Source organism: Aotus nancymaae, unplaced genomic scaffold (assembly GCF_030222135.1).
Source record: "Aotus nancymaae isolate 86718 unplaced genomic scaffold, 86718_ANA_hifiasm-v0.15.2.pri h1tg000006l, whole genome shotgun sequence".
In the NCBI taxonomy this organism is placed as follows: Eukaryota; Metazoa; Chordata; class Mammalia; order Primates; family Aotidae; genus Aotus; species Aotus nancymaae.
Genome location: NW_026988417.1, coordinates 7,010,457 through 7,023,163, shown reverse-complemented (window position 1 = coordinate 7,023,163; position 12,707 = coordinate 7,010,457). Strand labels below are relative to the sequence as shown.

Here is a 12,707-nt window from a genome sequence, read left to right as displayed (position 1 = left end):
GGGAGTGTGAGTGAATGAGTTTCCTCATCTGTGTCATAGTCTCATAGGGAGTGTGAGTGAATGAGTTTCCTCATCTGTGTCATATTCTCATGGGGAGTGTGAGTGAATGAGTTTCCTCATCTGTGTCATAGTCTCATGGGGAGTGTGAGTGAATGAGTTTCCTCATCTGTGTCATAGTCTCATGGGGAGTGTGAGTGAATGAGTTTCCTCATCTGTGTCATAGTCTCATGGAGAGTGTGAGTGAATGAGTTTTCTTGTCTGTGTCATATTCTCATGGGGAGTGTGAGTGAATGAGTTTTCTTGTCTGTGTCGTATTCTCATGGGGAGTGTGAGTCAATGAGTTTCCTCATCTGTGTCGTATTCTCATGGTGAGTGTGAGTGAATGAGTTTCCTCATCTGTGTCATAGTCTCATAGGGAGTGTGAGTGAATGAGTTTCCTCATCTGTGTCATATTCTCATGGGGAGTGTGAGTGAATGAGTTTCCTCATCTGTGTCATAGTCTCATGGGGAGTGTGAGTGAATGAGTTTCCTCATCTGTGTCATAGTCTCATGGGGAGTGTGAGTGAATGAGTTTCCTCATCTGTGTCATATTCTCATGGGGAGTGTGAGTGAATGAGTTTCCTCATCTGTGTCATAGTCTCATAGGGAGTGTGAGTGAATGAGTTTCCTCGTCTGTGTCATATTCTCATGGAGAGTGTGAGTGAATGAGTTTTCTCGTCTGTGTTGTATTCTCATGGGGAGTGTGAGTCAATGAGTTTCCTCATCTGTGTCGTATTCTCATGGTGAGTGTAAGTGAATGAGTTTCCTCATCTGTGTCATAGTCTCATGGGGAGTGTGAGTGAATGAGTTTCCTCATCTGTGTCATAGTCTCATGGGGAGTGTGAGTGAATGAGTTTCCTCATCTGTGTCATAGTCTCATAGGGAGTGTGAATGAATGAGTTTCCTCGTCTGTGTCATATTCTCATGGAGAGTGTGAGTGAATGAGTTCTCTCGTCTGTCTTGTATTCTCATGGTGAGTGTGAGTGAATGAGTTTCCTCATCTGTGTAGTATTCTCATGGGGAATGTGAGTGAATGCGTTTCCTCGTCTGTCATATTCTCATGGGGAATGTGAGTGAATGAGTTTCCTCCTCTGTGTCGTATTCTCATGGAGAGTCTGAGTGAATAAGTTTCCTCATCTGTGTCGTATTCTCATGGGGAGTGTGAGTGAATGAGTTTCCTCATCTGTGTCGTATTCTCATGGAGAGTGTGAGTGAATGAGTTTCCTCATCTGTGTCGTATTCTCATGGGGAGTGTGAGTGAATGAGTTTCCTCATCTGTGTCGTATTCTCATGGGGAGTGTGAGTGAATGAGTTTCCTCGTCTGTGTCGTATTCTCATGGGGAATGTGAGTGAATGAGTTTTCTCGTCTGTGTCGTAGTGTCATGGGGAGTGTGAGTGAATGAGTTTCCTCACCTGTGTCGTATTCTCATGGGGAGTCTGAGTGAATGAGTTTCCTCGTCTGTGTCGTAGTCTCATGGGGAGTGTGAGTGAATGAGTTTCCTCATCTGTGTCGTATTCTCATGGGGAGTGTGCGTGAATGAGTTTCCTCCTCTGTGTCATATTCTCATGGAGAGTGTGAGTGAATGAGTTTCCTCATCTGTGTCGTATTCTCATGGGGAGTGTGAGAGCGAGTGATCATGCTGGGCTACGCACAGCTGCTGCAAGACAAACAAGGCAACTATCATTACGGAGTGTCACGCACCAGACACTGTCAAGTTAATCTTGCCCTTCCTCTCCCACCACACACCTACAAAATAGGTAGTGCTATTAGTTCCATTTCCTCAGTGATGAATTCAGAGCTAGGGAAAGTTAAGAGTTGCATTAGGAGCTAGAGGCAGCAAACCTTTGATGTGAACCCAGCTTCTCAGTGCAAAGCCTAGGGGCATCCCCACAGGCCATACTGCCTCCTGATGGGCTCCACCTCCATGGGGTTGGACTCATTAAAAGTCTGGGGCTTGTTTTTGATGTAACATTTGTTATTTTATTGAAAAAGCTGGTATTAACATATTTATAATTTTATTCAACAATTGGGTAATTTGTGAGACTCCAAAGGAAAAAAGAATGCACCTATGAGTTACAAAGTCCAAACTGATCAGGGCTGACAACTTGACCACCATGTGCCCCACACCACCACCACCACCACCACCACCAACACCCAGAGTTTCATCCTCAGAGAAGAGCTAAATTAAAAACAAAACCAAAAAAACCCCAGCAACTTCACAATGACTATGTAAATGCCCACACATTCAAGAAGACCAGGAAACGTGAGCAGAGCAAGGATGCAAGTCTGTGACTATGACACTGGGCCTTCCGCCACTTCTGGTTTTCATCCCTCCCCCCGACACCTTTTCTTAAAGCACGTTTTATCTTCACAGTTCACTTTGGACGTCATTATTTTCCAGGGATCCAAAGACATACTTTTCTTCAAAGAAGATAGTTTCCTTTCTTTTTTCTCCTTTTTGGTTTGGTACCCAAAGTTTAAAACAGAAGTAAGGAACTAGGAACCATCTCAAGACCTCCTTTTGAAGAACGTGTAAGATTCGTATTTTGAAGATGGTGAACGTTAAATCTGTGATGTGACAGTAACCTCTAACTGCAAATACAACTTTCCTCTCTTAATTCATTTGACTCACAAAGGGAGATGGATCGTAGCAAATATCTAAGAAGTTGGTAAGGCCCTCAGAGCTGGGTTTTGGCTTCAACACGATTTCTATACAATTGACCACATTCTCGAACCTCTTTACAAGGGGGAAAATAGTCATCCGATCCTTGATTGTTAAATTTAATTAGAATAGATATGTACATATAATACTGTCCAGGTCAACTGGATTTTATAGTGATGTATAAACAAACATTCTTCATTCACATCGATTAAAAAAAAAATCAGTGATCCATTTCCCTGTGTAAATGTTGTGTGGCCAGAAGTGAGTGCACATGCGCTTTGTGCTTTTACACACACAAAAGTATACCGTAATCCACTGAGAATAACCTCAGCGAGGTCTATGTCCTGGGTTATGTTACATCTTGTAAAAAAAAAAAAAAAGAAAGAAAGAAAAAATAATCCAGTTGGATTCGGCTGGGCCTCTGCTCGCCGCTTTCTGAATCAAAATGCCAAACTACGTGGCTCTGCTGCGAGTCCATGAGCAAAGATGACTCAGAGGGGTGGGCAGGTTTGGTATCACCAGGAGAACCTACCATGGAAACACTACCTTCTCTGTGGCCCTCAGCGTCAGAGGGGCAGAGTTCCCGAGGGACGTGTCTGCTGGGACTGTGTGGTCCTTAACGTAAAGGTATCCTAAATGGTCAGAACATGCAATGTCCTTTCAGAGGCAGTTCAGTGCATTGGATCAAAGAGCTGCAGGTGCCAGCCCAGGGTGAAGTCGAGTCCCGGGAAGGGTGACGCTCCTGAAGCCACCGAGCAGAGCGAGGAGCCTCCGGAGGGTCTTCTCCATCTTCCATCCTGTGTCTCAGTTCTCCTGGGACCCTTGTCGTCACCAAGCCTGCTCTGTCCTACTTCACAAGACAAAGAGGCATTCCTTTCCAAACCTTCCATTTGAATGTCGCTGTAACACAAACCACCCACGTGATGGACCGGAGAACCCTGGGCAAAGACACAGATGGGTTTCTGACACCACTGCTTGGCAGGTGCCTGCTGGGGGTAACCTGTGCATCTGCTCAGAGCCTCGGTTTCCTCTCGTGGACAGAGGGGATCATAAAGGTTCCCTCCTATCCTCAGCACCCAGCCCAGAGCCTGGCACGCTGCAAGAAGTTGGTATTTAAGGAGGAAATGAATGAATACCCCTCTTCCAGTCAGGAGGAAGATTCCAAAAAATCGTGCATGGGAGCCAGTGTCCGCTCCGGGAAGGTGTCCAGTGAATGCTGAAGGGCAATGGGAAAGTGGCTGCAGGGAGGGCTGCGGGAGGTAAGTCAACCGCCTCGAGGGCTGAGCACCGCGTCCGGCACACAGCAGAGGCTCAGCGAATGGCCGGTGAATTCGATGAGGATACAGGCACACCGGAGACAATCCCCACCCGGTCCTCGTGGGAAATCACAGCAGACCTGGGACCTGGGATGTTTCAAGACATTCAGAAGACCCAGGAAAGAAGTTTGCATATGCAAATTCTCAGCATGAATTCACCATCCAAAAACGAAGTGTGAGATCACCAGCTCTGAGACAGGGCGAATCGCCCCATTAGTAACCAAAAGAACCCCTAGCCAGCTCCTTTGAGCTTCATCATCTGTCCCTGGAGCCCTGACCTGGGACCAGTGAGGCGTTGCAGGGAAGTAGCTCCCATCAGCTCCGGCCTCCCCCAACAGGATGCACTGGAGTGAAAAATTAACCCGGACGCATAAAAAGTCCTAGTGATGTGGTAAAGACCGCAGACAGACAGGAAGGTACGTGAATGAAAGAACCCTGAACTGTAAGACTCGACAGTCATGTCCATCTTATGATTTGTGGCGGTGAATGCTTCTTTTCTTTTTCTTTCTTAAACAGACAATTACTGCCAAACATGATTCTGGCCTAGGGAAGCCAGGGCAGGGATGGGGGCCCGAGCTTCCAGTGTCCCCACACTGCCACCTCTGCAGCTGTCCTCGTTGGCGCTGAGACTTTCTTCCCCTCCTTGCATTGCGATCGATCGTGAAGGTTGTGTTGGGAATGACTTTTGCAAGGCTGGGTGGCGGGGGCCAGGGTCTGCACGTACCTAGTGCATCTCAGAGTTCACCTTGTCCTGGAAGATGTACAGGTTGTTGGTGGCGGCGATGGCGATGATGTTCTCGGCCGGGTGCCAGGCCGTGTGCAGGATCTTCTTGGTGAAGTCCAAGCTGTCCACACTGATGTCATCACGCCGGCGCTTGCCCCCCACGCACACGCGCCGCGGCTTGAGCACGGCCCGGGGCTTGCTGCTTTCCCTCGAGGCCTCCAGGGTCACGTCCCGTTTGGTGTTGCGGTCGAACATGCGGAAGAAGTTGTTGTAGGCCCCGGTCATGATGACGCTGGCAGGAGAAGGAGAGGCATCAGGCGAGGAGGAGCACAAGCCTGTCCTCAAGAAATAAGCCCGGGTGCGGGGGCTCATGCCTGTAATCCCAGGACTTTGGGAGGTCCAGGTGGGAGGATCGCTTCAGCCCAGGAGTTCAAGACCAGCCTGGACAACATAGCGAGACTCCAGCTCTACAAAAAAATATGAAAATGACCATTGTCCCAGCTATTCGGGAGGCTGGGGCAGGAGGATCACTTGAGCCCGGGGAGGTGGAGGCTGCAGTGAGCTGTGATTGTACCACTGCAGTCTAGCCTGGGTGACAGAGTAAACTCAGTCTCAAAACAACAAAGAAAGAAAGCCCAGAGCCTGCAGAGCCGTCACACCCTGGAAAGGGAGCCACATCTGCCTCATTCCACCTGTCTCTAGGGGTCTCTTGGACTCCCTCACACGTCAGCCACCACCACCATGTAGACTTTGGGGCCAGGAGCTAAGATCCCTTTAATGCTCTGCCCCAAATATCATGAAAATTCCCTCCTGCAATTTCTGTTAATCTTGGAGAGATAGTCCCGGCCTTCCAAAGGGACCGAGCGACCACAGCAGGAGATAGACACGAAGCAGCTGGGACAGAAAACCACCAGGCCCTGCTTCCCTACAGGGGCCCGCCTGTCCCGAGGAGTTGGGTGAATAAATGAACATGCATTGCTATGAGGGACAGGGCGAGCAGTCTCATATGCCGGGCCTCACCACCCTCACGGTCCCGCTAAAGAGAATTCCACACTATTTCTCTGCTTTCCCCCTCCTAAAGAGAAAGGGTCCTGCTGGGTGGGAGACAGGATGAGTTCATCTACATAGCAAGAGGCAGGAGAGAAAACATGTTCCCTGGGCCTATACCCAGAGGAAGGGTTTTGGGGTTTGGCCTCTGCCTTGGAGCAGCTGTGGGGTACAAGGAAACTGAGGAGGAAGAGAACGTCCCGCAAAGTGACCATGAGATAAAGGTGTCCTGCTGAATGCCGCTCAGGGAGGAAATCCTGTTTCCTTTTGGAAGCCGAGCTGGGCTTCCTGAGGGTGACACTGCTCTGAGAGGGAACCAGGCAGATCCTTTTGTCCTACAGAGGACAAAAGCTCGTATGTGCGCTCAGGCACTGTGGTCAGAGGCCCAGGCTCTGGCCAGTCCACCTGGGTCCGAACCCCAGCTCTGCCCTACCTCGACATGTGCGCTATCTTACTTTTCTATAAAAACTGGGGTTAGGCCAGGTGTGGTGGCTCGCACCTGCAATCTCAGCACTTTCGGAGGCCAAGGTGGGCAGATCATGAGGTCAGGAGATCAGGACCATGCTGACCAACATGGTAAAACCCCATCTCTACTAAAAACACAAAAAATTAGCCAGGCGTGGTGGTGGGTGCCTGTAGTCCCAGCTACTCAGGAGGCTGAGGCAGGAGAATCACTCAAACCCGGGAGGTGGAGGTTGCAGTGAGCCGAGATGGCGCCACTGCACTCCAGCCTGGGCAACAGAGCAAGACTCCGTCTCAAAACAACAACAACAAAAAAACTGGGGTCCACAAGGGAACCCGGACCCTGGTGAGCGTGAATCAGGGGACGCAGGCTGAACACCCGGCACAGTGCTGGACTTGGGGCACTCTGCTGCTTGTTATTTACCAGGTACTTCTCCATCCTGATCATCCCTGTGACCGAAGCCGCGCCTGCTTTTATCTCTGACTCAGAGCCAGGGATAAGGGAAGCCGCATGAGAGGAAGTCTGGGTGAAGCAGTCCCACAGAAGGGCCCTGCCCAGGTGCCACAGGCTGACTGGGGGAGGCCACACTCCCCGCCCCCACACAGGGGGAGGCAGCTCTCTTTGTTCTTCAGGGAACAGCTCACAGAATGAACCTGGGTGATTTCACACAATGCCGGCTCTTCTGATCCATTTAGTGAAAGGAGAGGAAGATAATTAAAGTCATTTGCAACCCACACAGTTCCTGATCCTCCCTCTGATAGGGTGTGGAATTCAGCTGATACATGCTCTGGGGGAGAGGGAGGGGGCCCCTCTCATCCTAGAGCACCAGGCCCCAGCACCGTGAGAGCCATTCCTCAGTTGATGCAGGTTTCTTAAATTCCAGAAGGTTCCCTTAACAGGGAAAAGGGCAGGTGAGCTGCTTCACTCTCCTAGCCTCATCTGTATGTGGGATCACAATGCCAGCTGCTTTCAGCCCCAGTGCTCTGCTCCTCTTTCCTTTGGGGAAAGAAAGGCTCCTGCCCGCTGGGTGCCTCTAATCTCAGCTACTCAGTAGGCCGAGGCAGGAGAATTACTTGACCCCAGGAGGCAGAGGTTGCAGTGAGCTGCGATGGCACCACTGCACTCCCTATCCCTGTGAGATGTCAATCACAGTGCTCTCCCCACCCCCTGGCCTGGCCAACTGGCCCATGTGATATTCCTATCCATGCTGATTGGTTCAAAAAGTGGGCATGTGACCCAAACAGAGCCAATCAGATCCTTCCACGAGAGTTTCACATAGTCCCAGGGAGGGGATGGCGGCTGAGGATAATGGAAAGGGGGATGATTTGGGGTCATCTCAGCAGAGGGAGAGGGCGAGGCCATTGTGTAAGGAGAAGCAAGAAAGAGCGGAGATGGGGAAGCATGGAGAGAAGAAAATGGCCCTACAGATACAGCGTGAGCCCCTGGGGGAGTCTTGCCTGGGACTTCTCGGAGCAGGTGTAGGCCTATCTGACTCCTGCACGCTCGGCTGGCACAAATCCCTCCCCCGAGGCAGGACAGATCAAGGAGGCTTCATGGAGGAGTGGGTGTTGGAGCCAGGTGTGGGAAGGTCTGCAGGATTCCTCTGGGTGGGTAACCAGGGGAAGGGCAGGTCTGCCAACAGGACAGTACACCAGGATCACTGCGGCACCCCGCCTATATGGACTGGGACCTTACTGAGGGCGTTACATCCCCAAAGCGGCCACCAGGGCCACAGTTTCCTAGAACCACTTAACAGCTGAGCTGACTTAGAGAGGCCCAGGGGCTTCCTCAAACACACGGTAGAGACTGGTAGAATGTGGACCAGAAACTGAGGGGGTCCAGTAGGAGAGCTATTGCCTCTCCACAGCGCGCTGCTCCCCCCACCCCACGTTCTCCCAGCGTTGGGACGCCCCACTGCAGGGGGCGCCCGTGCAGCAGCGGCAGGAGCCCATCCCCCGTGCAGCAGCGGCAGGAGCCCCCCCCGTGCAGCAGCGGCAGGAGCCCCCCCGGTGCAGCAGCGGCAGGAGTCCCCCCCCCGTGCAGCAGCGGCAGGAGCCCCCCCAGTGCAGCAGCGGCAGGAGCCCCCCCAGTGCAGCAGCGGCAGGAGCCCCCCCCGTGCAGCAGAGGCAGGAGTCCCCCCCGTGCAGCAGCGGCAGGAGCCCCCCCAGTGCAGCAGCGGCAGGAGCCCCCCCAGTGCAGCAGCGGCAGGAGCCCCCCCCCGTGCAGCAGCGGCAGGAGCCCCCCCAGTGCAGCAGCGGCAGGAGCCCCCCCGTGCAGCAGAGGCAGGAGTCCCCCACCGTGCAGCAGGAGCCCCCGTGCAGCAGTGGCTGCGCGCTGCGGGCCGGGCCAGCTGTCAGAGGGGACACCAGGAATACGGGGACAGCAACTGGGAGCCCGGGAGGATTCGGGTTTGCTTTGGCTTGCAAGGATGTGAGGGTCTGGGGGAAATCCTTGCTTCTCTCCTGAGCCTCTGAGCCGCTGGAAGGCAGGACCCAGGGTTTATTTATCTTGGGACCCCCGACCACGGGGCATGTTGAGCCCAGAGCAGTGCTCAGGGTGAAGTGGGAGGTGGCACACCTCTATGCCTTCTAGAAGCATCCACAGCCACTGGACGCACCTGAGGTCCCCAGTGAAGGGCTTAGAAGAGGCTGAGTCATAGTAGCCCCCCTGGAAACCGCACCCACTACGAGAGGCAAACAAGGTCAGAGGTTCCAGCGGGGCAGAGCAGAGCTGAGTGTGGAGCGAGAGATAGTGAGGTGGGTGGGGGACCGCTAAGACAGGGCGTGGCTGGCGTGTAAAGTGCACGCAGGAAGTGGTGGGTGGGACGAGGGACATGGGAGCCCCGGCCTGGACACCACTGTCAGCTTGGAGGAGCTTGGCGGCTTCTCCGGTCCTGGGAGCAGGCGTCTCCTGGCCGCGGGTGCCCCCTGGTGGCAGCTAGAAGGAAGGATGAGCCATGAACCGCAACCAGAGGGGACCTACCCTCCAAACGCATATAAAAGCTGGAATCAGCTTTTCACAGCTGCAGGTCCCTCTCCTCCGATTTGAATAGATCCTATTGGAACCCACTGCCAATGGGCACCAGAGAACCCCAAAAGTGTCAGGGCCTGCAGCTCAGGAGCATCGGAGGAGCCCTGCCTCCTGGGGGTGTCTGGGGTCTACCCGGGGGCAGGACCTGGAGAGAGGGCCCTGTGTCCTGCTGACCCAGCTGTGCCAGCCCAGCCCCAGGCCAGGCCTCCATCCTGGTTTTCTAAGCATCCTTCAGTGGCCCTCTGTGACCACCATGTGGGCCCTCACCTGAGCGCAGGCTCTTCTGAGACCCCTGTGAGTCCGGGGGCTCCGCGATGCTGGCAGCTCTCAGGAGTCTCCCTCCCTGGACACAATGGCTTGGCCCCCATTTGGATCTAGCCCTGCTTCCAAGGGGCTCCCTCCTGTTCCTGTTTCTGCCATGTCCAGCCCCTCCCCTTACTCCACACGCTGACCCTGATTGTCCCGGCCCTGTGTCCAGAGCCACCAAGGGTCATAGCACAGCAGCTCTCACATGACCACCACAGTGCCGGCCACCCTCAGAGGTCCAGGACAGCCCCGGCCTGTCATGTGACTGGTGTCATCCACAGGGCGGACACTCCCCCAGGTGACACCCAAGTCAGGGCTGCTGGCTCTCACTCCACCCTTCTTGCCCACCACACTGGACAGGACTGTGGGAGGAGGGAACAGTACATGGCTCTTGACGGGTGATATTCTGATCTAGCAGCCAGTGTGGTCTTTATCTCCGCTCTGTCTGTCACCTGGAGACCCACTTCTGGATCTGGGCAGCTGGACCAGGAGGCATCCGGTCCTTGAGGAAGCAGCTGTAGGAGACACTGAGACTGCAGGAGACACAGCTTGAAACTCACAGATTGAAAGTAGGCTTGTCCATTTCAGAATCAGCACAAAGCTGATATGATTTGGGAGGGCAGGGGAGGGATTTTTCCCACCTCCAGGATAAAGGAAGAACCCCAGAGAAGAGACACAGAGGTAAGGACCCATGTGTAGAGGTGAGGGGACCCTGCACGGCCCCCTTGTCCACACACACCCTGGGCTCACTTCCGGCACAGGGGGTCACTTTCCAGGTAGCCGGGGTTGATAGGCAGCGAGCCTGTGGATTGTGACCAGCCTTGGAGGGTGCAGGAGCTCTGAAGTACCCCCGAGCACCAGCGGGCCTGAGTGAGGTGCCACCAGGAAGAGGGGGACACAGCAGTGATGGGAGGAGGGGTGAGTAGACCGATGGTCAAAGCCACGGGGCACAGGGTTGTCTCAGGACGTGCAGGTGTGGACAGATGATGATGACCAGGTGCTGGGGTACAGCCCTCACCCCCAGCAAGCTGGGAGAAGGGAGCACATTGCTGGGGACCCCTGAATTAACTAAACATGTTCCCACTACTGCCCATGGCCTCTGGGTGGGGAAGGGGAGGTAACCAACGTGACTGTGAGGTTCAGTGACAGAAGATGAAGAAAGCTTTGTGCCTCATCCCTTGAATCTGAGGCTGAGTTGGACCTGCACCGGAAGGCGCGGGCCCCACCCCGACACCTGGGCCCATCGAGGCTGAGTAGCCTGCACTGCGGGTCACGGGGATCCCAGCCCAGGCCCCTGCGGTGGAGAAACCCTCCCTACAGCGAGGCGGGGTGCAGGCTGAGGTCAGGGCTACCTGTCGCTCCCGTTCCAGGCACATTCAAACTTGTCGAAAATGCAGTCGTTCTCATACAGGGAACAGAGCTTGCTCCGAAGGTAGTCGTGGACCTGGTGGGAGAAGGGATGACGTGAGTGGACGGGATGTCCTGACCATCCTGGCCCCTCCATAAGAAGGGTCTCAAAGAGCAGCAAGGTCCTGCCTGCCCTGACATAGCCTGACACAGCCCTGCGCATCTCACCAGGGGGCCCACGACCCAGCACACGGCTGACCTCCGAGCTGTGGCAAAGATGGGAGCAGCACCAGGGAACAGAGTCCACTGTGACAAAGGGAACGCCCACAGCACAGGGCCCAGGACCGCCTGGGGTCCAGATCCTGGCTCTGCCCTCCCAGCTGTGTGATCTTGGACAAGCAACTTCATCTCTCTCAGCCTCAGTTTCTTCATCCTTAAGTGATGAGAGGGCAAACCTCACAGCGGTTCTGGGATTAAGTGCAGGGCAGCCCCTTTGAGGGTAACGATCACCTCGAACACAGGGCGATGGCCATCAAGACAGGGGAAGAGAGAACCCACGCAGACTTCTCATCCGTTCACGGCATGAGCCGCTGAGGCTCAGAGGGCCACACAGCCTCTAAGAGGCTACCAGGACCCTTTTCCAGGATTCCTGGAGAGATGGTGACACTCATGACCCACATCCCTCTGACTGCAGCGGTCCTACAGGTCCTGTACCCAGGGGGCCTCATCAGTGCCGGGCCTCTGCTGGGGCTGGGGTTGCCGGGACAGCAGGGCATAAGCTCTGCCCTCTGGGTGGGGAAGGGGAGGTAACTGGGTACCATGGAGCCTGGTTTCAACTCCCAGGAGTTGAAATTAACGACTCCAGTGAACACAGATGTGAAGGGTGGAGTGAACGTCAATTTCATGTGTCAGCTTGGCTGGGCCACAGTACCAATACTCGGTGTTTCTGCGAAGACACTTTGTAGGTGAGGTTAACATTTAAGTCGCTAGACTGAGTAAAGCAGGCTGCCCTCTGTCATGTGGAGGCCTGATCCAATCAGTCGAAGGCCTGGATAGAACAAAGACAGACCTCCCTGAGGACCAGGGGATTCTGCCAACAGACACCTGTGGGCTCGCAGTCACTCTCCCCTGGGTCACCAGCCTGCTGGCTGGATTTAGGACATGCCACGTGAGCCGATTCCCTCAAATCTCCCTCTCATTCTCAGTCTTTCTCCCCATTCTGTTGGTTCTGTTTCTCTGAGCCATGTGACTAACGAGGTGGTAAGGGCTACACAGGGAAACAGACAGCATTAGGGGAAACAGGATTGGGAGGCGGGGCCTGCTATTCCCTGCGGACAGGCTGGTTAGACAAGGCTGTGGGACTACCCCCTGGGCAGGATTGGGAGGAGGGGCCTGCTATTTCCTGCAGACAGGGTGGTTAGACAAGGCTGTGGGACTACCCCCTGGCCCTGCTCATCCCTCCGCAGCCCCTGTGTCCTCCTGGTGAGGCTCGCCTTCCCCTCGGGCCCCGAGGCTGCAGCCCCACCATGCTGAGGGTCACTGTGTTCCTGACTGGGACCCTTAAGGGCGAGGCTGAGGTTCTTCCTTCTTTCTGGGACCAGGGTCTAGAACTGTGCTGGGCACAGGGTACTGGCTCAGTATGTGTAACGACTAAAATCATGGGGGACGAATGGCAGCAATTTTAGCGTTCATGTCCCACCCCCTGGCTCTGCATTTTTGTGTGTCCCCCTTACTCAGTCCCAGCAGCCTTAGTGATGCACCCGTCCAAACAC

At 54.3% G+C, this 12,707-nt stretch overlaps 1 protein-coding gene across 4 annotated transcripts in view; it reads right to left on the bottom strand.

Annotated features, from left to right (window-relative positions):
• Window positions 1-1,994: 1,994 nt before the first annotated feature.
• Window positions 1,995-12,707, bottom strand: part of PPP2R2C (protein phosphatase 2 regulatory subunit Bgamma) — a 248,010-nt gene continuing 237,297 nt past the window's right edge. For all 4 annotated transcript variants that reach the window (XM_021669381.2, XM_021669385.2, XM_021669378.2 and 1 more), the window contains 2 exons: window positions 10,941-11,032; window positions 1,995-5,034 (listed from right to left, as the gene is read on the bottom strand). In XM_021669381.2, coding sequence (XP_021525056.1) covers window positions 4,743-5,034; window positions 10,941-11,032 — 384 coding nt within the window. In that variant the 3' untranslated portion in view covers window positions 1,995-4,742. The remainder of the gene's footprint in view (window positions 5,035-10,940; window positions 11,033-12,707) is intronic.